The sequence below is a fragment of the Apostichopus japonicus genome, chromosome 15 (genome assembly GCF_037975245.1).
Source record: "Apostichopus japonicus isolate 1M-3 chromosome 15, ASM3797524v1, whole genome shotgun sequence".
NCBI classification, from domain to species: domain Eukaryota; kingdom Metazoa; phylum Echinodermata; class Holothuroidea; order Aspidochirotida; family Stichopodidae; genus Apostichopus; species Apostichopus japonicus.
Window position 1 is genome coordinate 17139810 of NC_092575.1, and position 27078 is coordinate 17166887.

Sequence of the window (27078 nt, forward strand, 5' to 3'; positions counted from 1 at the left end):
TAAAAGTGCCATGAAAGGCCAACTAGTCAGCTATCCAGTATGGGTAGCGCTTAGCTGGTGATAACTTCTATCTAGACTATAAGACCACACTACTTTTGTGATTTAGTGTGTAAGTCAATGGGGCTTTTAATGAGCGTATGCTACCTTAAGAAAGAGGTTTCGCCTCTCATTTAAGAAAGAGGTTTCGCCCTCTGACCGTGTCCTGTCTGTATATTTATATATATAGGTCTGTATATACCTTGAAGATTGTCGCTAACAGGAACCTCAATATGACGAATACAATGTAGTTTGGTGAAAACGTGACAGCAATGCCGATGATATTGAAAAGAATGACTCCACCAATGGCCGTTGGCTTTCTGCCGTATTTATCTGATACTGGTCCAGCGATGATAGATCCAGCAGCCATTCCACAGAATAAGATGGTCTGTGACAAGTCAGGAAGAAAGTCTCTTTCACAGACAAGATCCCACTAAAAAGTAACAATATTAAAATAAAGTAAGGTGCAGCATGCACACACACACACACAATGAAACAATAAAAGTAATGAACTAAAGAAGAGAATATGATTTTAACTTGTTTGGGGGAAAGACTGACATTTGGAGACTGACATGTTTTTTTTTTTGAATATGTACTAGTTCTTTGTCCCGCAGTAAAATGAAATTCTAACGATAGTTCAAACCAACTTGGGGTTACAAATTGTAATTTATGTTTCTTTGTTTTCTTATACGATTGTCCATCATACCGCCACCGATAAGGTGATTGAGATCAAGTAAGTGTAACTTCATTTCAAATCAGTCCAAAAGGTTGTTTCCGGATGACAAGCTAGGGAGTGAATCGTTTCAAGCTATTTTTCTCACCTCTGAAACGATAGATTGTCCATACAGTTCAGTTTCATATTCCCAACCATTGGAACACGACTGTGTATTTTCACCAGCTTCTCCTGGTGGTTCGACAAACTCTTCGCATCTAGACAAGACGCCATCTTGAATTGGTATGCTATCATTAATCGTGTATCCTGTCGCGGCCAAAGCGCAATGATGTGGCTGTACCTCTGCGTAAAACACGACACTAACCACCAAAAAAGCGATTTGAATATTCACCAAAGATACCACGATAAGTAAAAGAATCTGAGTCCTTCCTAATGGTCGAGTTGCTTCTAGCGCTTCGTCGATCTCCATGGAATCCATAGTCTCATCTACATATGTGGAGTGTTAGGTCAGTGGTTAACGTCGGTGCCTTTCAATCATAAGGTCCCCGTTCGAGTCACTCCCAGATTAATGTATGTCGTCTAGTTGCAGAGTTGTTGACAATTAACAATTCATAATCATGGACGTTAAATATGAATCTAAGAGACTGACTTCGGTCAGCTTGTGGATAGTTGATAAGCCAATGAGGCTTCTTCGCGAGTTCCTGCTTGCAGGAGGATCTAAAATACATACATACATACATACACGCATACATAAATGGAAACTTATAGGCTTTTGTTTCTTTTTATAGCTTCTAGAACTACATATAGGTTTTAACTCTTCTCATCGCCTTGTCAAATGTTATTTTGCAACCTTTGAATATTGACATTAAACTCACTTCACTATATATATATATGTGAAATTGTGTTATTTTATTGATGGTTTATAGGTTTATGTACATTTGAACGTTTCAAAGCAGTTACAAAATATGCGCAATAATAAAACAGGACCATAAAAAAATTAACCGTTTTGCAACGTGTATAATATTTGTCGTCGGCTCAGCTTCATTATAGGGCATATACATATGTAGGGTTGGTAGCTATATAGATTGTCGCAATAATTTAAAGACAAAATCAGCTTGAAAGACGAAGGAGAAATATAGCCGAGTAAAGCCTCTCAAAAAAAAAAAAAGGAAAATGGAAAACTTGGCATATCTTTTATTTATCATTTCGTTACAAAAATTGTTGTTGGGCATTGCACAAAATTAGGTAGGGAAATTGCATTTTTCTGCCTACAAAGCATTTATGGCGAAAAGCCAAATGTGTTGAGGGCAAACAAGTATCAAAAGCCAACTTTTTAGAATTAAGTTTGTGGCTTTAGTTCGAGTAAGAGGTCAACTTGAAGCCATGAGTATATAGGTACGACTGCTTGGTTCGATTAGTTGGTACAATCGCACGGATAAACCGTGAGTACAAGGGCGGCGGAAGCACTTTAAATCTGGGGGGGGGGGCACCGACATCAAAGGGCACTTTGCAGAAATTCGATTGGACTGATGCAGCCTTATATTTAGTACCCTTTTTAACTCTTATTGTATGATCTTATTTGCGTATACACATCACTCCACCAACGCCCCCCCCCCCCCCGTCAAGGTAATTATGCATACTAGCACTGCAATATCCAATGTGCAAATTGGGAAGCAAGGAACAAGTTTTCTTTTGAGACAAAATGAGGTGAAAACATGCTAGTTGCTAATGTAGGAATCTTCCGAATTAGAGTTTATTTCTTGTTAATATCTTAACATTTTTTTTCCATTCGAAATAGCTTTGAGTTTGACCCACAGAAATTCATTAAAAGTCAGGGGCGTAGCCAGGATTGGCAAAGTTGTATGCACGACTATCTGAGCGGAGCGCCACCATCAGTTGGCGCGGAGCGTACAAGAAAATTTTTGGTTTTACAAACCCCTCAGATGGAACGAAACGGCCCTTCCCGAGTGTTTATTCTGGTTCCCTGGCTAACTTGAGACACCTCAATTTTTATGTAGAAAAAGGGCACATTTTTAACCTGAGGAAAAGTGGGGGGCACGTGCCCCCTGTGCCCCCCTCCCGGTTCCGCCGCCCTTGCGTGAGTACGAGCACTGTAAATTGCTATTGTAGCAACCTGTTTACTTGTACTGAAAATTGTACAGGCAAACAGGCTTACATACCGTAATGAAAATTCTTGAACATAAATTTACTTCAAAAATCACAAAATACTGCACCATTTTGCATCTAAGCACACTTAATTATTCCAAACAAATCCAAAGAGGACCCCCCCAGGACGGCGATCACTGGGGTGCTGTGGGCCTCCACTACTGAAGGTTGCCCACGGGCCTGCAAATGTCTAAATACGGCCCTGGCTGTGTATTATATAGTTGAGCTACAATGGGGATATAATGGTAGATATAGATCTTAGGTAGAAGCCCGAGAAGCGTTACTGTATAGAATTGCAGCCGAAATGCCATGATAGGTAGTTTTTACAAAAAGTCAGCCAGGAAAGAACTGGGCACGAGAACCAAACTACCGAACGACTGATCCGCTCTCTACCCCAGTCCCCTTACATCGAGACTGTGACTGTGTGATCATCGTCAGGTGTGTATCAGATACTACTACACATGAGTTTAGCCAAAAGGCCAGGCAGCGATGATAGGTACTTTTTAAGAAAAAGTCACCCAGGAAAGAACCTGGGCACGAAAACCAAACTACCAAACGACTGATCCGCTCTCAGCCCCAGTCCCCTTGCATCGGGACTGTGACTGTGTGATCATCGTCAGGTGTGTATCACCATTCCCTAAGGGAACAGATACTACACATGATCTTAGCCAAAAGGCCGAGAAGCGATAGGTATATAGTTGCTCAGCCAGAAAGAAGCTATGAGCTATTGTAAGTGAAAATTCAGTTAGCACAGTTGCGGAAATGTTGCTATTGGCGGGGCAATTTAACTCGCAATAAGCTTATAAAAGAAAACGTTTCGTGTGGAAAATTGTTTAAGGTATTGTTAAGTTCAGTTAGCAGTGTTGCTATTGACGTTAAAGCAACTTTACTCGCAAGAAGCTTATTGTTAAGTTTAGTAAGCAGATCTATTGTGAAGTTGAGTTTGCAGAGTTGTCTGGAATGTTTCTATTTGTGATGAGTTGCTATTGAAGTCAGGGCAGTTGAGCGTGCAATAAGGAGATAGGAAAAACATGTACCGAGAGTTGCGGAGGGCGCCGAGAGTTGCGGTGGGCGCCGAGGGTTGCGGAGGGCGCCGAGAGTTGCGGAAGGCGCCGAGGGTTGCGGAGGGCTCCGAGAGTTGCGGAGGGTCGCGGAGGGCGCCGAGAGTTGCGGAGGGCGCCGAGGGTTGCGGAGGGCGCCGAGAGTTGCGGAGGGCGCCGAGAGTTGCGGAGGATGCCGAGAGTTGGGGAGGGCGCCGAGAGTTGCGGGGGGCGCCGAGAGTTGCGGAGGGCGCCGAGAGTTGCGGAGGGCGCCGAGAGTTGCGGAGGGCGCCGAGAGTTGCGGAGGGCGCCGAGAGTGCCTAATCACGTTTAATTGGTAATAAGGATTTATGGCATATTAGTCTTTTGCAATGACATAGGCAACCTTTGAAGTCATAAAGTGAAACGATTTTACACTTTCTCAAATGTAATTCAACAGTACGGAAATACCCTTACCGTGTACTCGTGCAGACAATTATGTTCATTAAACAGTACCGTAAACTCGCAGCTGTCGAAAATAAAGCGAAAATACACGTTAAGCACCGTTGGTGCTGAACGCGTATGCTAACTTCAATTTGATCTAATTACGTTACAAAACGAATGAGCGGCTGAATGTGCAGCTCACTTGACTCTGGTTACGTCGGTAGCATTGTCGAATAAGTAACTGAATGTAGGGTAGCAGTTACAGTGCTGCCAAGTCACCCGCTTTGGGCGGGTGTCACCCGCATTTTCGGGTCGTCTCCCGCTCACCCGCCCACCTGTCCGAATCTCCCGCATTTTCCAAAAAACTCCCGCATTTTTGAAGAATCTCCCTCATTGTAGGCCCACAGAGTTTTTCCTGTGAAAGTGTATCATTGCTAGCGTGAAATTCATTTCATCACACCAAAACCGCCAGGATCGGAAATTACTCAAAGCCGATCGTGCTAAATATGCCCGGCTGAAAGCAACGTTACCTATACGATTCGTGAAAAATAGTACCGTTACGACACACGTGAACGCTACAGCGTCCGCAAACTTTCAGAGATTTTTTTTATTTCAAGATATTTTTTCCTCTGGAATGAAAAAAAAATAGACACAATACAAATATGGAGACATTATAGATTCAGCTTAGATGACCCGGGAAGTGATGTTTCCGGCCATCTGAGGGGCCGTAAGATCCCAAAATTTTCATGTACGCTTCGCGCCAACCCATGGTGGCGCTCCGCTTAGATGGTGTACGTAACCAACAGCACCAGACAATTTTCACCCGCCTTAAAAACATCTGACCATGGCATCTCTGCAGTTACTCTTTCGCGATTGTCGAACCACGGAACGCGGAATAAGGAACTAACTTCACATCGGTATGATCGGACTACGGGACGCGTTTTTCCATTACGAATAGGAGGCGGGTCTTCAGCAAAACATCGTAGTATGCATGTATGGTTCAAGACGGCACATCGTAAACTGCTACTAGTGCCAAGCTGGCTAGGCTAAGTACACTGTTACACTTTGAGTGAGCAATCGCGTAGAACGTAACTTTCTTGTTAAAACACGACTCTTTATGATAATTCCCCCATTCGTCCCGGGAAAAAATACGCCCACAGGAACTACATTCAGTGCAGCACAGTGGATGTGGGTGGCCATCACCACCGAAAGTAAAATGATAATAAATCAAATCTTAACCTTAAATTTGTTACCAAAAATATCTATACCAACTAAAACAACTAAAAATGAAACAAATATAAATATAATAAACACAAAATCTACTTATTATTTAAATAAATATGTATGAAGATGGTATTATATTTAGCCATATGAAGTTGCAGCACAAATTCTTATCCTATCGATTCATGATTACTATCAGGTAGCATACGCCCATTAAAAGCCCCATAGACTGACACTAAATCACAAAAGTAATGTGGTCTCTAAGTTTAGATAGAAGTTCTCACTAGCTAAACGCTACCCGTCACTGGATAGCTGACAAGTTGTCCTTTCATGGCACTTTTAGTTTTCCGTACCATGACCGCGCAGTTTTTTTGCTATCAGAGCCTGAAGTTTTTGTCACATGTAATCAAACCGCTTCACTCAGTAGTAAACAATTTTCGTACGCTGCACCTGGGAGGCCTGAAGGGGTCAACAATTCTGCGCCAAATGTACTTCCATTCATGCTCTTCAACATGCAAGCCACAAAAAAAAAACAGATCCTGATTGATAACTGGTCAAAAAAGGGTTCTGCTACTGCGTTTTGGCACTTTTCCTGAGATAGGAGAACATTCGGGCGGATTGATATAAACTCTAATAGGAGTATGCCACCATCAGCTGATAATACATCGTCTGCTACCCAACCCAAGAGCAGATTGCAACAGACTGGAGCAGACGTGCCCTGATAAAAGTCATAAAAGTTGGCTGTTTTTTCGGTGACGTGTGAGAGGCATCGACTTGCATATATTCTGTAACCATCGAGAAATCGTACAGTTAGCATGCTATTTTGTTTAACGTTGGGATCAACTAGGCTAGGCCTTAACTATATTATCATCATTACATGAAACTAAATTATACTGTGAGTAGGTTAGACAATCATGTATTACGGCAGTATTATACTACTCAGTACTAGTACTACTACTAGCCTGTTGTTAACTAAGAGTACTATAAGAGTGAGCGTTCTTTGTGCTTTTCTTTTGTTGATTTCATTCACCTTATGTCTACACACTCATATCTCTGATACTGAGGACAACATTGTCTGAGTTCTCTACTTTCATGATTTTTCTCAAGGTTCTTTAGTGGTGGTCTGTTGAGCCGTTCTTTACTACAGTATATGTGTTACTGTTAGAGTTTGCCATGTTTTGTGTTTATAACCCTGCCTATGTATATTTGAGTATATGAGGCGATGAAAAGGTCATGACATGACACAGCCTTGAAAACTTGTACAAATACAGGCTATGGAAACAAAGAATTGGCATGTTAAATAAATTATTCCTGACATAACATGATCATACTAAGTACTGCTTGAATTTCTAAGCTCATTTTAAGAAATGCTTCCGAAGGAAAAGTATTCTCATATGATTTCACTTTTAATACTTGTTGTAAATGGCGAGGGCGGCCATATCTAAATAGGTTGGATGTGTTTTTTGCTTTTCTTAAATAGTGATATATATTTGACAAGTAACTCATCACTTGTACGGTCTTCTTTAGTTAGGCTCACTTTGCGCTTTAGCAAATCGTGATTGATTACAACTAATATGAGCCATAGCAATCTACCTATACATGAAATGAAGCAATCCTTTCCAGGTGGGATATATATATTTTTTTTACAAATGCTAGGCCGTTGTCAGCTGTTGCATGTGCAGTGTGACCCTCGATCTATAACTGTAGCCACACTTCCACCTCACTTACAGAAATATTAAATATACACATATTGCACACCTTCAAACTGATTTTGTCAGCAACAGCTTGTATACTATTGTAAATAGAAAATTCTGTTTTAATTTGAGCTTCATAACAATTTTAAACATTATGTTCATGTGTTGAATTCTCTCTCATCTTAGAATTTTCAAAGATGTATGATTCCATTGTCATTGGAGGTGGCATTGTCGGCTCCTCGGCTGCCTATCATCTCAGCCGAAAAGGAAAACGAACCCTCCTTCTGGATCAGGTTTGTACAGCGTAACTTTCTCCAAGCAAGAAGATGCAAACTATTACCGTACCATAGATCCCTGCTAGTTGTTGGCAAAGTCTTCTTCTACCCTCTCTTCTCCCCCCCCCCAACCCCCCTCCACAAAGAAAGCAAATTAGCCGAAACTGATGCTTATATGTAGTGTCCCACTATCCCCTCCTAATAAACTAATGGGATATACTAGCAGTAGTCATCAAAAGCTCTAAGTTGCTTCATTTGCACACACTTTAAATTTTGTGTACAGTGTGCTGGTATGGTGAAATATGTTGTAGATTAACAAGGCATGCATTTCCAGCCTTCAATTTACAGCTCTTCTGATAAAATTTTGCATTTTACTATCATGGTTTTGTTCAGTCAATGCTTTTTATATAATTAATTTGAGAGTCTATACATCAATTGACCAGCCTCCTCTGATTAAGAGTATGTCTGCAGAAGAGACAAATGTTTAACAGTTTGACAAGAAATGCTCAAACATTGTATTATTAACTTTGGCTTTGTGTGCGCTAGATTAAATTCAATTAATGCTGCTAGACAGTATGTTAGACTGTGACCAATTACAATGCATAATTGCAGGTATAAAGCACAAATGTTTTAATTTATTAAAGCTATTAACAAACATAAACATACATGTCATTTTTGTTTGCTGGACGATACAGTAGCCTTTTGAAGTGTTCACAATATAAGTTTCTGTTTGGTATAAACTGTAAAGCATATATATATCATTCTGTGTACTTGATGACAATCACAATGACATGGCAAATTCTGTGCAGTATGTATTCCTTGTGTATGGCCCAGACACTGGAAATGGGGTGTGGCAGTCATCATATATTTTTCAGTACGGCAAAAGTATGGAGCGATGCGATGGCTTCAGTAAGTTTACTTGATGCTGTAATATATTCTAGGCTACTTCTGGGAATGACAGGGGTATAGGAAGGGGGTTTAATAAGATTGAGACACCATAACTTTTTCATAATTATCCAAAGTGGTCTCCAGAGTTCTATTGTTTATTGTTGAGTGACACATTTATGATACCACAAACAAACTCCCACCTTTGCACTGTCTTATCTCATTGCTGTTATCGACAATTCCAGACACATTGGTATACACCCCTGGTTCTTGAAGCGTGCATTTGTATCGCTTATGCTGCTAGATCATTATAACCATTGTCAACACTTTTCATGAAAGACATAGCCTACATATATATATTTGTATATATGAAATATTAATCTATATTGCTACGATAGCTTTCAACTCATGCTCTGATATCGGCTTTAAAGTTCAGAACTACAGTATATTGCTCGCAAAAATTACATATAATTTTCACAGACGTTTTACAGTTATAGGAGTACTTCCCGTAGGGTACTCATTTCTGGTTTCAAAAAGTAATTGATAGTTTGATAAAATACTTGTAGAAAATTAAACCAATGGATTAATTGTGTGCAACTTCAAGCTATATGGATATGGCTATATACCACATTGTCCAGACCTGGTATGGTCATTTCAACATTTTGAAATGTTCTTACTTCACAGAATCAAAAAATCTCAGTCATTTTTGCTTCTATTCGTGACTTCTTCAAGAACTTCATCCTTTCTGCGCTGCACATTTCCTTAAATTTTTTGTCTTTCTTTTCAATTCAGGGAGCCTTTTTATTCTCCTCCTGATTTTAATTAGTAGATAATATTTCATTTTCTGTTAGTTTAATCTCCCCACTACCAGGGGAAGCTCACATGGACCGGGCCGAATCTACCGATCCTCATATTCAGATCAGCTTTATGCTAAAATGTCAATAGAGGCATATGATCACTGGAAGCAACTAGAGAGGGAAACCAACACGAACCTGTATCAGTAAGTTTTTGGATTGTCATTTGGTGCTTTACAAATCAATGCATGTTTTACATATATACATTATACATTAGGTACTGTATACATATACATTACAATATACATTACAGGTAAAATTCATAAGTCTTCGCATAATGTAATTTAAGAGAAACACAGCCAAGAAAGTGTATTCTGTGTGGAACAGTCTGTTTTGAGTCGGTCTGGAACAGTCTGTTTTGAGTCGGTCTGGAACAGTCTGTTTTGAGTCAGTCATGTTCTTCAGTTGCAAAACAAACATAATTATATCAACAAAAAGATAGGCAGATAAAGTTTTAAATAATGGTACTGTTCAATTGTGTTAATGTCAAATTTCTACTGGTCAGAATGAAATAAGAAAAATGTACAAACACAGTTCACGGATAAAGTGTCAAGACAATTGATTTTAGGAGCTCCAACAGAAACTAATTGATGACAGACTTAGACACATGACTTCACTAATGTCCTGTCCAAGAGAATTCTGTTCAAATCATAACAGTAACCCACACAAACTGTTTTGATTGGCTAAAGGCAGCATTCTGATTTGCATGTCATTAGACATGAAAATTGAAGTTGGTCAGAAATGCCTGTCCGTCATGAATATGAAAGAGATGTGCATGTGAAAGCTTGCCATCCCTCAAACCAGTTAGAACCAGTTTGATGGCGAGACAATTTGGCAGAGTGCCAGGAATACAGACTATAAATAGATAATATCATGACATTGCAAATATTAGAAATCTGGAGGTTTGATAAAAATAGTTTCTAGCTTTATAATATTCTAGTATGTTCCTCTTCATAGAAAACTTGGAATGCTAGTCATCGACAAACCTCCGTTTAAAAATTTAGAGGCAGTGAAAGCAACTAACATGGCTTTGGGAGTGGATTTTGAGGTCTTGAGTCCAGAGGAGCTCCATAAGCGATATCCAGGTCTCCTGAACATACCCAGGGACCACAAAGCAATATTGGAGACAAATGCTGGACTAATAAAGGCTGACAAAGCTCTGGAATGTCTGAGGGTACGGTATGCCAGTATTTTCTGGATTTTCCAACTAACTACGATTTAATTTCACGACCACCTCCATTTCATTTAACAAAGTCTGTTCAAAGTATCTCTTTCGAGATCCCGCTTTAGGAATGACAAATGATTTCGAATTGGTTAGCATGCATCATTTTTGATCTCTAGAGTAAGGCAAATATGTCACCAAAACAGAACCAGTATTGTGCGCGATACAGGTGACAAATGCCTACAGTGGAATTACGACCTTCCTTACCGGTTTCGAACCTCTGGACATACAATCAGCGTCCATAGCCTATTGGTTAGGGTGTCCGCATATACAGCTGGAGGCCCGGGTTCGAATCCTGGTGGAGGCTGGAAGTTTTTTCACTGTTCTGGATTTTTAACTCATTACGATTTCAATTATATATTTTGATTTTGCCTGTGTCGTTTACCTCCATTTCATTAACGAAAGTCTGTTCAAAGTATCTCTTTGGAGATCCGGCTTTAGGAATCACAAATGACTTTGAGTTGGTTAGAATCATGTTTGATCTCTAGGGTAAGGCAAATATGTCACCAAAACAGAACTAGTATTGTTAGATACAGGTAAAAAAAAACTTATCCTCATGAATAAATCTGTGCATATTTCTATCTATATATGTACGGTATCTATATATATATATATATATATATATAAAATATGTCACCAAAAACAGAACTAGTATTTTTCAATACAGGTGTCAAACGCCTACAGTGAAATTATGACCTCCCTTACCGGTTTCGAACCTCTGACATACAATCAGCGTCCATGGCCTAGTTGGTTAGGGTGTCCGTGTACAAAGCGGGAGGCCCGGGTTCGAATCCCGGTGGGGGCTGGAAGTTTTTGCACTGTTCTGGATTTTCCTTCTCATTACGTTTTCATTTATATATATATTTATGTATAATATATATATATATATATATATATATATATATAAATGGATACCGTATATATATAAAGATAGATATATGTACAGATTTATTCATGAGGATAAGTTATTGTTTTTCAACTTTCTTTTTTCTTCTCATGAGTGTCTTAATCTTAACAATAGCCTTGATGTAGAATTGATGCAGGTACCTTTTCCCACTACTTATAGATGTAGTGAACTGAACCATATCTTTTCTTACAATTCTTTGATGGCAAACAATTTATTAAACATGATAATTTTATATCTATCTACTTAATAAAGTGTGTTGTATGTGTTACTTTCCGTAGACACAGATCAAGAAGTTTGGTGGACAAATAAATGACTCGGAGAAGGTAGAAAATATCATCCCTGGATCAGTTGTAACTGTAAAAACTGAGAAGGGAACTTACAAGACCAAATCTCTAATCATTACTCCTGGTCCATGGATATGTAAACTCATGAAACCACTTGGTTTGAATCTTCCCGTTCAGGTAATTAAATCTGTTAACAGTTTGCAACCTGTTTTACTTTGCAGTATGTTCAAGGTAATAATATATACCAACTTAAAGTCTTGTTCAGAATCCCATAGACTTTTTCGTTGTACTCATAGGAAGTAGTTCTTTTGAATGGACTACTTTTTTTTTAATTAAAGAAGGCAATAAAAATATAACATATTCAGTGCAGAAGAAACTGTTGAAAATCAATATGCCTCTGTCGGGGCGTAGCCAAGGGGGGGGGCGAAGGGGGCAGCCGCCCCCCCCCTTGAGCATATTTTTTAAATTTTGTTTTAATGTTTTTATGATATCGCTAGTATTTTCAAAGAGCAAATGCTAAGATGCAACTTACAAGGCCTGGGAAGTGCCATTTCCAGCGATCTGGGAGGCATTTTCAGCCAAAATTTTCTTGTACGCTTCGCTTAGATAGTTTGCAATGCCCTATCTACACTTTTGCCCCTCCCTTGGCAAATTCCTGGCTACGTGCCTGTGCCTCTGTGATGTAAAAATATGAAAACGTTATTGAAAAGTTACATTATTATTTGAAGGCTTGTAAATGTGAGGTCAGATGAAATTTCACTTTAGTTGAATAACAAAATATTTGATGATGGTTTTTATGTATGGAGGTCGCTGAAAGCTAAACAGGAGTTCATATCTCATTTTAGTGTCCTGTATAGTTGTAATCTATGTTGATATCTCATAGTTTAATAAAGCAATACACTTTTTTAGCATTAAATCTGCTCTGAGATGAATATAACATATTAAAATTGAATTTTATTCAGTTTTAGCTATTGTTTATTTGCATGGCAGGAGATAATGTTAGATTGACAACACATCCAGCTTGAATGTTCCTGAGTAGGGTACAATATTCAAACAGACGAATTCAGGTTAACCCACTGTTTTATTATTACTTATAACTCAACCCAAACATGTTCTTTTAACTTCAGTTCCATGACATTCATCATCATTTGACCCTGTAATTGTAAACATAACATTTGATGCCAAACTTATGTTTGTTGATCAGTTTTGTGAACAGATGAACAATTGAAAGTGTTATCAAACGCAATTTAATTGATGCACCTCACTTGTTTTGAGGGTCATTTATCAACAATTGAAAGTGTTATAAAACTACAACCTGCACTGATAGCCAAGTGTTTTAACTACCTACAACCAAATAATTTGTACAGTAAGTCCTACAAGTTAAATTTTATTCATGTCTTTGTCATCTTATTTGTTGCAAGGAGATATCTACCTTAAAATAAACTTAAATGTAAAACAATATTCAACCCTTCCATTATGCTTGTATGTTTTTAAGCATTAAGAAAGCTTAAGACTGTTTTATATTTTTGCTTCATAATTTTGCAGGTTGTAAGAAACACTCTATACTTTTGGAAAGAGGAAATACCAGGACAAACCAAAAACTATCCATGTTTCTGTGACTATGGCATTGATGTACCAGAGGGATTTACAGAACCTTGCTTCATGTATGGATTTCCAAGTGTAGAGTACAATGGATTGAGAAAGGTGAGGAATTTTGATGTGTATCAAAAGGGGAGAAATAGACTGAGGGCAAAGGAACTGGAAGGGGATTTAGTGAGGAATCATTTGTACCTTAATTAGTACTTTACCTTTTGTTTGCAGTAATTCAAACTTCACTTTGAATGTATGAGCTTGATCAACATTGTGAAACAATGAATAAGTGAGTCAAGATTTAAAAGCCCTTGTCCAAGCTAGCCTGACAAAATACATAAAAGATGTGAAGCAGAGAGCGATTGAAATTATCTTTGCAGCCAGGGGCGTAGCGAGGAATTTGCCAAGGGAGGGGCGAAGTCTGTACGCAAACTATCTAATCCTAGCGCCACGATAAGTTGGGGCGGAGCGTACAAGAAAAGTTTGGAGGAAAATGCCTCCTAGACCGCTGGAAATGGCATTTCCCAGGCCTTTTAAGTTACATCTAAGCATTATTTATATTTTGAAATTACTAGCGATATCATAAAAATATATGCTCAAGGATCGCCTCCTTTGCCCCCATCCCCCCCCTTGGCTACACGCCTGTTTGCAGCTCAGTTCTAATCAGAATACCGGTTATCCATCGGGCATTAATTGAATTCTGCTGATTAGTTGATGACTTTCAAGAATCACCACTGACTACTGCATTCTTCAAAGATCATTCCAACTAGGAAACATCAGTCCCTCAAATAGTGTTGTTTTACAGAGCTCTTGTTTGCAGTTTTATCAGGTACAGAGCTTTTCCATCCTATTCTATTTGCAGGGATGTGCCCAGGATTTCCTGAGTGCCGGGTATACTGATCGCCGTCCTGGGGGAGGGGTCTAAGATTTTTGAAGGTGCTCAGATGCCAAATGCTGGCACTTGTGTAGCATTGAAGCACATACACTAGTTTTGCTAATAATTTACAATTTTTTATTTTTTTTAGTGAAATGTATTACGTACCTGGTAAAAGTTATTAGTTTGTTTTCAAAGAGATTTTACAAGGGACCGATTGAGAGCCGTAAGTAATGTTTCTCACATGCGTAACTGATGCATTATTAGTCTGTAAGATTTTGGCATAGACTAGGCACAATTTATGTTGAATATATTGTTAGAAATGTCGGGATTTTAGATGTAAATAGTGCTGGGCGCGATTCACGATTTTTAAGACAGTGCTGGGCGGTAATTTTTAGTGCTGGGCGCGGCCGCCCAGTACCGCCCAGCGTGGGCACATCCCTGTATTTGTATTGAATTCTCTATCTACTTTGCATTCAGTTTGGTATTCACCAGGGTACAGAGGTGGATCCAGATGAACGAGACATCACTGATGCTGACAAGCCTGAAGAGATTAAATTTTTGATGAATTATATGAAAAACCGATATCCGGGTTACAGAAAGAATTCTGAACCTGCTATCATTGAGAAGTGCTTGTACTCGGTAAGTATACTATGCAATACCGTCTTCATAGTGGAAGCGGTATAAACAACAATTAAAGGGTGTGAAGACTAGCGCAAAAAGAAATGTCTAATGCCGGTAATCTGACCTAGTTTCGAATGAGGTGTAACAGAAGTGTTAGACACCACCATCGATCCCAGAAAATACACACACAGCTTGCTATACCACCGTCGGTAATAAGACACTAGTGTACAGTCAGTACATACAGCTGCGGTCAATACCCACAGCATGAACATCTCAGGTCCAGCTAAAGATAACAAGGTATCACGTTTCATACTGTCTGCATTTTGTAGCGACAAGAAAAACACTTCACAATGGAGGGACAGTTGAGTCAGACATTAAATTAATATGGAATAAGAACTTAAGCAGGCTAATTGTTGGCAAACCAAAATCATATTATAAAATTCCCTTAAATTCCAAGTATTGAAAACAAAATGCGTTTGTGGGTTTTAACACAGAAATATTTCTCTGTTTGCTGCATACCCTCTCGTTACTTTCCTTCATCCCACCTCATCCAGTTTGTACTTATATGCAAGCTAAACAGAAGTAGGGGCCGGGGGGGGGGGGGGTGGTGGATGGTGGATCAGATCTGCTTTATGTTCCAATGTAATGTTGTATTCCTTTAATAATCTTGTAGCTGCCTTCTTTAATTCTAAACTTTTATGTATTAAATGTAGCATAGATTTTAATTTTCAATTAAGACATAAAAGTTTCTTTTTTTGCCCCCTGGAAGCTGTTTCTGAAGTTTTATTTAAACTCTGTTCCATTAACTTCTCTTGGCACGTGATCATTCTGATATAAAATATTTGCATTTGTAATTTAATCTTTGAAGATATTTCTACCTGCATGACAGAATATTCATAGCTGCATTGTTATGGTTTAATAATACAATTTGTGAGATGTTTGATTTATCTCATACTTGTATCATGTAAACCACATTCAAAGTGTAAACATCAGGTTTTTGCTGTGTCATTCTAGAAAAGCTAACAAGTGGGTTTCAATGGTAGGATTGACCTTTGGGTTGAGGCAGTTTGGAATGCAAGCTTGTGAGGGTTGGAACATTTTTGTATCAACTAATCTAGGATTGTCTTAATAAAACAATATCTAATTATCTTGAGACAAAACTTGACAAACACTTTATTGAATCAGGAATTCAACAAAGATAGAACTATAATTTGCTGCATCATTCTAATCAGTTGTGTGTGCAAGTGGGAGGGGGGGGGGGGGGTAACAGGGGGTCATGACCCCACTTCCTTGGCCAATCAGGGGAAAGAGTTCAGTATTTATTATCACAAACTTGAGTTGAGACTGTACTATGGACTAAATATACTGTTGAATGCACCATTTGAGGTCTAACCTTTGAACGTTTTCTACGTTTTGCTGAGTTTTATTCAGCAAAAACCTATGTGTCAACCCCCTCTTTCATTAAAACTTTTGACCTACAGACAGCCTGTCTATAAAGGTTCGTACCAAACTAAGTCTGGGAAATTGGAATTTACTCCCTTACTACTCTTTTCCTTTAAGGATAGCCTCTCAGGGGTAGAAGAGAGTAACCACTCCAATGTAGTGCAAATCCATTTGCAAAAGGAGTTACCTAGGGAACATAGGAAGATATAATTGCATATGTTACTGTTAATTATTAAGTTTGATATGTCTTCATGTAAAAAATCGTAGAAAGTACACCACTGGTAATATGTGTGATACTATATGATTATTAGATTTTTGAACTACATAAAAAACAAAGTAGGACCTAACAGATAGGGCCCTAAAATTTGTTTTTAAGGAATTATAGCCCTGATTTGATATGATAAAATTTGCATCTCTTTATTTTCAGTTAACGCCTGACCAAGACTTTATCATTGACACATTGCCAGGTTATCCAAACATTTCCTTTGGCTGTGGTTTCTCTGGTAAGAATTTTTCTGTCCTAATATTATTACATATTAAAACAATGTTAAAACTAACGAGCATAGATCATCATGCAATTAAGGTTGTTAATGGAGTGTCTAGTCTATGAAACATTCATTCAACTAGCTCATAAAGTTTATGGTGATTGGATGTGGATGTTTGTGATATTGCATTAATATATTGTTAATATACTTACTCTATAACCATTGATGTATGAAGTCCCTTTATAAATTACAAAGTATATTATGTTTCTTCCCATTTGGTTTGATCTGATTATTTTCAATGTTATTATTACTTATGATTTCTTACTGAGCTAGTGTATGTGTATTTCATAATAAAAAGAAAATGGATTAGGATATATTTGCTTGAATAAATTTAAATTGACACCTATTAGTCAAATTTTAATACTTGTGGACAATTTATAGTTAAATACATTGGTATTGCCCGATTTCATGGCACTATGTATGATATGTGTGTGTTGTACCTATCAGTTGTGGAATATAGTTAAGAGAAGGAGAGCAACAAATAAAAGGTTTAACAAACATCAGTTGTCCCCAAGTTATAAAAGATGTGTATTTTCAAGGATACTTTGCCAAACTTCATGCATCATATCGTTTATTGTATGCAACGGAGCAATAATGATTATGGTTAGACATTTGTTAAATGCGTATTTGATTGTTTATATTTTGGATGATTTAGCATTTTTATTATTTATATATTTATTCAAGGATGTAACCCATTGTTTCATGTTCTTATTGTTTTGTTGTTTTTTGAACATAACCTGATAGGTCATGGATTCAAAATGGCTCCAGTTACTGGGAGAGTCCTCGGAGAGATGGCTCTAGGAGAGAAGGTCTCGTATGATGTTTCATCCTTAAGCATGAAGAGATTCCCTGGTGTTATTGCTTCCAAATATTGAGAAGAATCTTGGCAAAGAACGGTAATTTTAAAAGTTAAACGGTGTCAAAAATTGTCACATTGGGGATTAAATAATGATACTCTGATTGATAACGTTTATCATGCATTTATATTACCCTTTGTAATATATGTTAATGAAAGCAGCAGGTTTTTTTATCACAGTAAATATTCCACCGCTCACAGAAATTCCTCAGGGTACCTGAGCTGCAATGTTCAAAAAGTATTATTGTCTTTAAAAACAGTTTTTATTTCCAACGTGCTTCTAATAATATTATATAATATAAAAACAGGTCATTTGCCAAAGAGAACTTGTGTTTTTTAGTTTAAAGTTTCAGAACTTAAGTATTTAAATGATTTTTTGTTGAGCAAGCCTTTCTCCTCTGGGGTTATTTCTCAAGCTCCATTGTGAATGTCTGATTCAGTTGTGAAGATGTTCACATTACAAACTCATTCAGAGTATAAATACTACCCCAGGTAGAAAAAGTATATGTAGAAAAAAAGCAGTATTTTTTCATACAAAATTCTAATGTAAATAAGTATCAAATGGTATTAAAAAAGTACTGAAATAAGTGATACTAAAGTATTACTATAAATTTATCTAGACAATGTTAGCATTTCCAAATGTGGAGAAGAGTGTTCAAAGATATGCTGATTTATCTGCAGTGTGCTATGTTACAAAATCTGTGAAAATAATTGCCATGATCAATTTTACAGATTAGTTTCAATTCAACATTAATAGATGTTGCTTAAATACGAATTCAAACGAATGACATCTGAGCTGTTTACATATTTTTTTAAAGTAATTGGTCATGTATTTATTGAAAGTTTTGTGCCAATTTTCTAATTATTATTAAACGAAATCTTACACACATTACCGTTTAGTTAACCTGCGATGCCTCATATTGAATGAGCATTTAAAGCAAACACCCAAAACAACTGCTCGAAATAAGAATTGTAATTAATCAGATATAAAGACATCATTCAAGATTAGTCAGACATACAGATATATTGTTTAAGTAACTAATAATTTCGTCCATGTGAATGTCAGCATTAATCCATGTAAAATTCATTAAGAAAACTTAAATCTTTTAACTTTTACTTCATTATTTGAGTAAGACTTTGTTTTGTCAAATTATTGAACCACAATTTCATCAAACTTACCTACTGTAACCACATGATCATGACGGAAGCTATAGGCTTGTTAGCCCAGTGGTTAACGCCGGTGCCTTTCAATCATAAGGTCCCCAGTTCGAGTCACTCCATGATTAATGTATGTCGTCCAGTTTACAGAGTTGTTGACAATTTATGATCATGGACGTTAAATATGAATCTAAGAGACTGACTTCGGTCAGCTCGCGGCTTTGATAAGCCAATGATGGCTTCTTCGCGAGTTCCTGCTTGCAGGAGGATCTAACCCACAATACGAGACCCAAGGAATGGGAATGTATACCTGCAAAACATGATCTTGGTTAAAGATTGAGTAAAGATCTCATTCTGTGTCAAATAAAAAGCCGGCATTCTGTCACTGTTTAACTACTCAGTGAACAGTGAAAAGATGTGGCAGCTCACAGACATGAATTTACAACACTAATTTACAAGACTGATACCAAGTATCAATTTTTTCCTAATGGATGGAAAAATGTGACCAGTTTTTAGTTTTTAATTACACCGTTCGTTTTTCATATCTCTTTTCTTTTTGCTGTCTTTTCTTGTTATTCTCCTTCTTTTATTTTATCGTCTTGCATTCCCGGCATACAGCTTTAAAGTTGACATTGTAATGAATCTATAGCAATGAAATACAATCTTTATTGGTGGATTGATTAATTATTCATATGGTTAGAGTTTTATTAAGTCAACTAATACTGATCACCGAAGAAATCAATATATGTTATTTTTAACAATTTAAAATTTTTAAGAAAAGTCACCCAAGGACGATTTTATATATATTATTCAAGTAAAGCGTAGAACTTGAAAGGAATATTGTATAATATTTTTTTTTTTTTGATACGCTATTTAATCATAAGTCGCAAAGCCACTGCAATAGTAGCAATAAATATTTGAAATATTTGAACAGTAATTAATATGCTTATTGTTTGCTTCACATATTGTATTTGAAACAAAGCAGCTCATTGATGAGCATGAAATTCGGAATTAAGCTCTTCGTGTTATTGTGTGATGTTGACAAGGGCGGCGGAAGCACTTTTAATCTGGGGGGGGGGGCACCAACGTCGAAGGGCACTTTGCAGAAATTCGATTGGACTGATGCAGCCTGATATTTAGTACCCTTTATAACTCTTATTGTATTATCTTATTTGCGAATACACATCACTCCATCAACGCCAACCCCCCCCCCCCCCCCACCTCAAGTAAACAATGCATACTAGCACTGCAATATCCAATGTGCAAATTGGGAAATTGGAAAATCATTATAAAGTCCAAGTCCCTGCACACGCGATCGATACATGCATGAAAGCAAATGAAATATGTCAAAATACTGAAAGAAAAATAATTTTCTATGTGTTTTTCAATGGTTAAACTGATATTATTATTATCATTATTATTGTAACGACTTTCCCAATAATTCTAACCAATTTGGAAGGGTTATAACACGGCAAATGATTGTATGTTATTGGCTTGCGATGTAATAACCAACGTATGCCTATATGATATGCATATTAAGATGTTGAATATTTTTCGGGCAAGTCGTTACAGCCCCCCCCCCCCAAATCATATTGGGCTCCTACGCATGTGGTAGTAAACATTTAAAACTTCCCGAAATATTTCATTCGACTTGGTTTCGCTTTGTAAACTCTTTATTTATTTAGAAATTTTTATGTAGAAAAAGGGCGCATTTTTAACCAGAGGAAAAGTGGGGGGCACGTGCCCCCTGTGCCCCCCCCGGTTCCGATGGGTTCCCCTTGGGTGTTGACTGGTTCTGATGTAGTTACTTTGTATGTAAATAACTGCATCAGTTGTTATGATTATTAATGAATATGAATAGTATTGGAAAGGCTTTGAGCCAGTTGGAACAATTATTTTGATGCTTAGTACCACTCTCTATTGTATTTTCAAACCACGCTTCAAAGTAGCTGATCTGATAAATATGAATATTTCAGAACATTTATCTAATAGAAGTTGGATATTCATATTGCTCGGTAGGTGTCATTAATCTGTCTAGCTAGAATGGTTTGGCAGCTTAATAAAGTGAGTTACAATTCTCACGCAGACCCCTCCCCCACCCCCAGCACCCTCCATTATCACTCTCATTAACAACGAAACATAATTCCAGGACGCCGTAGCTAAGTTTATAAAAGGTGCATGGAGCTATTTACCCGATCGTCCAAGAGCCGTAGTTGGAGTCCTAATCTACGGCTATGGATCGTCTGCGTCCACAAACTACACCAAACCCATGACCCATGATATTCCAGGAGGACTGAGCCACGACCCACTGCAAACCCCCACCTCGCAGAATCGGTGCTCAGATTGTATCACACCAAATTTTGGATAGTGGACTTAATATTAAATCAAAATTGCTTAATCGATCTCCGTCGACAAGCTTCGAAACTGTAGATAAATTTCCCCATAGCTGGATGATATGCCACGACCCACGAACCTGCTTCACCATCCACTTTTGGGTCGCACCCATAAAGTTTATAGACCCTCGAAGTACGCCATGAAGACCTGGATCTTCGTGCGCTTTCACTCTATACTCTACCCAACTCTACGTCTCTATACTCTATCTCGTTGGATTGTACACCGCGATGCTAAGACGTAATTTATCCCCTTCATGGCCTGAATCATATTAGCTCATTGACTGGACTGCACCTTCACGACAGCAGTAAACACATGCAGTGGCGTAGGAAGGTACTTTTGAGTGGGGGGGGGGCTGAAGACTGATGGCCGGCCTGGGGGAGGGGTCTAAGGAATTTTTTGCATTTCCAGGTAGCCTCAGATGCAATTTGGTGCAATATAGCACACTTCAACACCCACTCCATTTTGTAAACTTAATTTTGTATTTTCAACTGGCCTTAGATGCAATTTGGTGCTCCAAATGAGATTTTTTTTCTCATTTGGAAATGAAAAAGGGGTTTTCTGACTTGCGAACCGGGGGGCGGAATGATACTTCCGCCCCTCCACATTTTTCACTGGGGGGCTGGCGCCCCCCAGCCCCCCGGTTCCTACGCCCTTGAACACATGCCTATGCAAGATCACATGGCTTCATCTAATCCTATTAAAAATAGCTATTTAATACGTACCACCAAGTTTTCCCTGTAAATTGCATTAACAATGAACATGTCATTGAAATAAGGAAATTGGTAGGCTAAAATATGGAAATGTTAAAGACATGTTTTACGATATTTTGTTCTCATCGCCGTTCTGAGTGTAAATAACACCATATTTGATAAGCAATTTCCCCTCCAGTGAATCACTTTGCCCACCATGTTAATTGAGGTCGCTCATTACCCACCCAGTAAAATATTTTGCCCTCAAATGTTTAATTCAGAGATATTTGCACAAAAACAACAAACCAAGCTTGAAGTATGATAATTTATTAAATGTCGACATCAAGGGCGGCGGAAGCACTTTTAATCTGGGGGGGGGGGGGGCACCGACATCAAAGGGCACTTTGCAGAAATTCGATTGGACTGATGCCTTATATTTAGTACCCTTTATAACTCTTATTGTATTATCTTATTTGCGTATACACATCACTCCATCAACCCCCCCCCCCCCTCCTCAAGATATGCATACTAGCACTGCAATATCCAATGTGCAAATTGGGAAACAAGGAACAAGTTTTCTTTTGAGACAAAAATCATGCTAGTTGCTAATGTAGGAGTCTTCCGAATTAGAGTTTACTTCTTGTCAATATCTTAACAAATTTTTTTCCATTTGAAATAGCTTTGAGTTTGACCCACAGAAATTCATTAAAAGTCAGGGGCGTAGCCAGGATTTGCAAAGTTGTATGCACGACTATCTGAGCGGAGCGCCACCATCGGTTGGCGCGGAGCGTACAAGAATTTATTTTGTTTTACAAACCCCTCATATGGCTGGAAACGGCCCTTCCCGAATGTTCATTATGGTTCCCTGGCCTCTTGCTAACTTGAGACACCTCCATTTTTATGTAGAAAAAGGGCACATTTTTAACCCGAGGAAAAGTGGGGGGCACGTGCCCCCTGTGCCCCCCGCTTCCGCCGCCCTTGAATGTCGTATTATATAGGTCAACGGTATATCATTAGCGTTTTTGTGATAAGTGAACTTGGCTAACTGTAGCTATAGGCTATATAGTATATATTATCCTGGGTAATAATAAGTTTGACTTGATTGCTCCTTTTTGCCTTAAAACATATCATGAGCAGTGTTTTGTTGAATGATGTTGAAATCACTATTATTTATTATTTAAGGTTTACAGTCTTGTCCAAGGCCCTCTCACACTCCTTTACAACTTAGCCCTGGTCATCGGTAACATGTCACGCCTACACACCAAAGTGTGCACAATTCAATCAATCTCTCCTGGAGCACCATAGTGCACCACAACCACGTGAGTTACCATGGGGACTCCCTATAGGGTGTAGCCACAAACTGGCGCACGCAACTATATTTACAAGTTACCTCACAAGTCCCCATTTATACACCTGGGTGAAGAGAGGCAATGGAGGATAAAGTGCCTTGCCCGAGGACACAACGCAATGATCTGGTCAGAACTCGAACCTGTAATCCTTAGATCACAAGTAACTACTTGACCACAACGCCCTCTCTATTATGGTACATCAATTGTATATATGAAAAATAACAAACTACTAAAATAAGAAAATAGCCACTATATAGGTGCAGGGCAAACGAATTAAAGCTGTTCGCTCAGAAAATCATTCTTATTTACTTCACTGAGACAAGTACAGCTTAAAAATAGTTATGAGTTAATACTGTTATACAAGACTTAGCATGACATAGAGATTGTCCGCCGGCTAGAATCCCACAGCAACTTCCGAGAAGTTCATAAAAGTTTCCTTCGCCAGGAAATCATCTATAATCTAGGCCTATATGATATCGTAATCCAACTAATAATTCGAGTACACGACAATCATACCCTTGGCCAGTGTGGTATGAAGTTAATAAACACTGTCCATTTCCATATATAGCTAGATATTTGAGAAACTAACTCATTGAACTACTGAAAGAACAACAACAATAAAGCTATATATAGCACCACCGAACAATGCTGAATCCATGAGTGTGTGCAGTGATACTCAGCTGATTACATATTGACTGCTACCGGGCGCAGAACTCAAAATTGCATTCAAGGCTAGAGCAGACGAGCTTGGTAATAACGTATTGTGTAAAGCGGTAACAGGTAAGTATAGCAACACATGTTCTGTTTCATTCAGAAATGGTGGATTATGCATGATAATGTATTCATTTAACATTAGGAAACTATTCCGTATTCATTGATGTAGCATTGGTTATATTATAGTACGTATAACGACACCGTTCTTAGTCAATGATGTTTGGGTTCAACTCATCCTTTAGAAAATCTTGCTTGATCAAAATGGCCTAGAGCAATAGCCGTCAAAGAAAATATAATAGACCGAAAAAAGAAACAACTCTTCTACAGTTATAGGTTTACATTATTTGCATATGTTATATATTATCAGCTGTTGCACGTATGGGCGGACACTCTAACAGAGGCCACAAATTCACATTCACCATATGAATATACTGTACATAATAGCTGGTTACACACCTTCAATGGACGTGTATATGAACAATTGTTAGTTGCAAACTACAGCCGACGATATACTGTACGCAGAAAGCTGTGTTTTAACCTGAACTTTAGAGCAAAGCTACTGCAACTTTACTTAGTAGCCTACTTTCAAGTCGGTTGAATTCTCTCTCATTTTAGAATTGTCAAAGATGTATGATTCCATTGTCATTGGAGGTGGCATTGTCGGCTCATCGGCTGCATATCATCTCAGCCGAAAAGGAAAACGAACCCTCCTTCTGGATCAGGTTTGTAAATTGTGTCACTTTTATTTTAATAACGTTTGTTCTACAGAAGACCCATACGTTAGTTCCGTGGGGGTTGTTGGCATGTTGGCACGTTGGCAAAGACATGTCTTCTGCCCCCCCCCCCCCATATAAGTAGACATATACAATTTTGCTGAAAATATGTGGTGTTTTACTCAGTCTTCTTCCAAATAACTTGGATATATAGCTGCTAAACATTTTCAATTGAAGATGACGTACACACACACTTTAACGTGCACACACATACACGCACAGGCTAACCTTTATACCTTTTACTATAGTTTATATCTATATAGGTATATAGTATATATCTTTCTATGTTTTGTTTACTTTTTGCTATTGTTCTCGGGTTAAACTCTCGTAAACAACAGCAGTTGTTAAGTGCAAACATATGGCGCTACAACCAAACCTAATTTTGTACTGTATTGCCTAACTGTACTGTCTGGCCAGATTACCTGTCGCGACAAAACGGTAAGAAACTGCGATGTGCTGGTACACTGTATGCAGTGACACAGTGCTCTGCTTTATATATTTTGCTAGACATTTTGTCAACAAAACTCATGAAAGAGAGTATAGCTGTTATTGTTACAGCAACGGGTGCTTGATGATCAGAAACTGTAATTTATCTCTTTCATCTCATATCCTGACACAAGCCGAGAGATTGGCTTCGGTCAGCTTGCGAGTCTATAAGCCTCCATGGCTTCTTTCGCGAGTTCCTGCTTGCGGGAAGATCACAAATACATACATACATACATACAAGCTGGGCTTAAGCGAAATTTACAGTTGCCGTATCATTATCTAACAGAAAAGATAAAAGGATATTAACTGATTTAGTTATGTATGATTATTTGTATTCTTCCGTATTTCAACTTCTAAAATCGGTATAAAAGCCTTTAAATCTGATCACACTACTTTCAGATAAAATCAATGTATACGTGTATTCCATGCAATTGTTAATACTATGCATAACAGAGGATATTTTCCTAACAGAGACAAGTTTATGAAACGATGGTTTCCTGCAATCTACTGTGACAACAGTATATATATATATATATATATATATATATATATATATATATATAGCATAGCTTTAATATTTCTTGCGTTGTACATTTGTTAATTCTCCACTGAAGTTACTATTGAAATATTGCCACAAATGACAGGCCAAATTCAGTTCGTTAGTGGTTAAAATTAGGAAAATGATACAACCAAAAGAGGTTACGTGAAGGTAGAAATCAGTGGTGGGAGCTGGTTTTGGAAGGTGAGAGGGGATATCATACTTTTACCGACTGATTAAATTGTGGTATGAACCTTTAAAGGGCCAGAGGCGAATCCAGGTTTTTTTTTTATTATAAAGGAGTAAACGTGGATGAAGCCGATTGCCATCATAGCATGTAAATCCAGCCAATGGCAAGCTTATTCAGGCATCCTCTCAACTGCTTCCCAATTCTTTCCATCTTTCTTTATTTCTTTGGGGTTTTGGTTCTGCCATTGCCATGATTTTTATTCGTCTATAACAATTTTTATGTTCATTAGTTTCATCTCCCCACTACCAGGGGTAGCTCACATGGAGTAGGCCGAATTCATCGATCCTCCTATGCAAATCAGCTTTATGCTAAAATGTCATTAGAAGCATTAGAACACTGGAAGCAACTGGAAAGGGAAACAAACACAAATCTTTATAGGTAAGTTCCTAAAATTAATTCAAAATTAAATAAGACTGTTAGCAAACTGCTTATCCACTAGAGAGCCTGTGTAAGAGAATGTGTAAAAGAAAGTTGGCCTGACGTTTCGCTCCTAGCAGGATCTTCTTCAAAAGCTAAATGACAAGTATCAGTAACAGAAGGTACAAAAACACGACAGTTTTTTCTTGGGTCTGTCTTCTACTATAAATTAGTAAAATGAGAAGCATTTACACGTTGTTTCTTGTATGACAAGATATATACTTTATATGTTTCCGTCTCATACACGTGCAGAGAAAGACGTGAATCTTCGATCATTGGTGGAAATTGATAAATTGATGCATATATGTTATTGGTATGGTATTGAAAGGAAATCAAAATGTCACGTGACATTCATTTATTCGCAAATTTGCAGAACACCCGTTAAGAAACAATTTTTAAACATTTGATAAGTAGTTCTCTTTTTCTTATATATAGACAAACAGGAATGATAGTCATCGACAAACCGCCATTTAAGGAGCTGGAGGCAATGAAAGCCAACAATAAGGCTTTAGGAGTGGAGTGCGAGATCTTGAGTCCGGAGATGGTCCAAGACAGATATCCAGGACTCGTGAAGATACCCAAAAATCATAAAGCACTTTTGGAGACAAATGCTGGATTTCTTAGAGCTGACAAAGCTCTGGAATGTCTAAGGGTATACTGAAACTCATTTACATATTAATGGTTCTTTACCGAATAAT

At 38.0% G+C, this 27078-nt stretch overlaps 3 protein-coding genes and 1 pseudogene across 8 annotated transcripts in view; 2 read left to right on the forward strand and 2 right to left on the reverse strand.

Annotated features, from left to right (window-relative positions):
* The window catches only part of LOC139980980 (solute carrier family 22 member 13-like), a 12451-nt gene extending 10950 nt beyond the window's left edge, over positions 1–1501 (reverse strand). Inside the window, exons 1-2 of the mRNA XM_071993061.1 lie at positions 858–1501; positions 239–469 (exon numbers count right to left, since the gene is read on the reverse strand). Of these exons, the coding sequence (XP_071849162.1) occupies positions 239–469; positions 858–1187 (561 nt within the window). The 5' untranslated portion in view covers positions 1188–1501. The remainder of the gene's footprint in view (positions 1–238; positions 470–857) is intronic.
* Positions 1502–3490: 1989 nt separating this feature from the next.
* On the reverse strand, positions 3491–3563 carry LOC139981704 (U2 spliceosomal RNA; annotated as a pseudogene).
* A 2409-nt stretch (positions 3564–5972) lies between these two features.
* LOC139981210 (peroxisomal sarcosine oxidase-like) lies at positions 5973–18567 on the forward strand. Of its 4 annotated transcripts, none has more exons than XM_071993421.1 (9): positions 5973–6454; positions 7440–7546; positions 9265–9413; positions 10225–10441; positions 11675–11857; positions 13226–13384; positions 14625–14786; positions 16639–16714; positions 17501–18567. In XM_071993421.1, the coding sequence occupies exons 2-9, from the start codon at positions 7451–7453 to the stop codon at positions 17629–17631; spliced, it is 1173 nt and encodes a 390-aa protein (XP_071849522.1). In that variant the 5' UTR covers positions 5973–6454; positions 7440–7450; the 3' UTR covers positions 17632–18567. The 4 variants fall into 4 exon arrangements, with proteins under 4 accessions (XP_071849522.1, XP_071849521.1, XP_071849523.1 ...); XM_071993420.1 differs by having other exon boundaries at positions 5973–6368; XM_071993422.1 differs by having other exon boundaries at positions 5973–6363.
* A 5187-nt stretch (positions 18568–23754) lies between these two features.
* Positions 23755–27078, forward strand: part of LOC139981211 (peroxisomal sarcosine oxidase-like) — a 58790-nt gene continuing 55466 nt past the window's right edge. For 2 of the 3 annotated variants that reach the window (XM_071993425.1, XM_071993427.1), the window contains exons 1-3: positions 23755–23982; positions 24532–24638; positions 26193–26341. In XM_071993425.1, coding sequence (XP_071849526.1) covers positions 24543–24638; positions 26193–26341 — 245 coding nt within the window. In that variant the 5' untranslated portion in view covers positions 23755–23982; positions 24532–24542. Of the gene's footprint in view, positions 23983–24531; positions 24639–26192; positions 26342–26815; positions 27033–27078 lie in introns of all 3 variants that reach the window. The other variant, XM_071993424.1, reaches the window with a different exon arrangement.

Excerpts from the sequence above, each read along its gene's own strand:
- LOC139981210 (XM_071993421.1), top strand. The coding sequence starts at position 7,451 with ATGTATGATTCCATTGTCATTGGAGGTGGCATTGTCGGCTCCTCGGCT. Across the intron at positions 7,547-9,264 it reads GAACCCTCCTTCTGGATCAG|TTTAATCTCCCCACTACCAG; the intron begins GTTTGTACAGCG and ends ATTTTCTGTTAG. Across the intron at positions 16,715-17,500 it reads CTTTGGCTGTGGTTTCTCTG|GTCATGGATTCAAAATGGCT; the intron begins GTAAGAATTTTT and ends ATAACCTGATAG.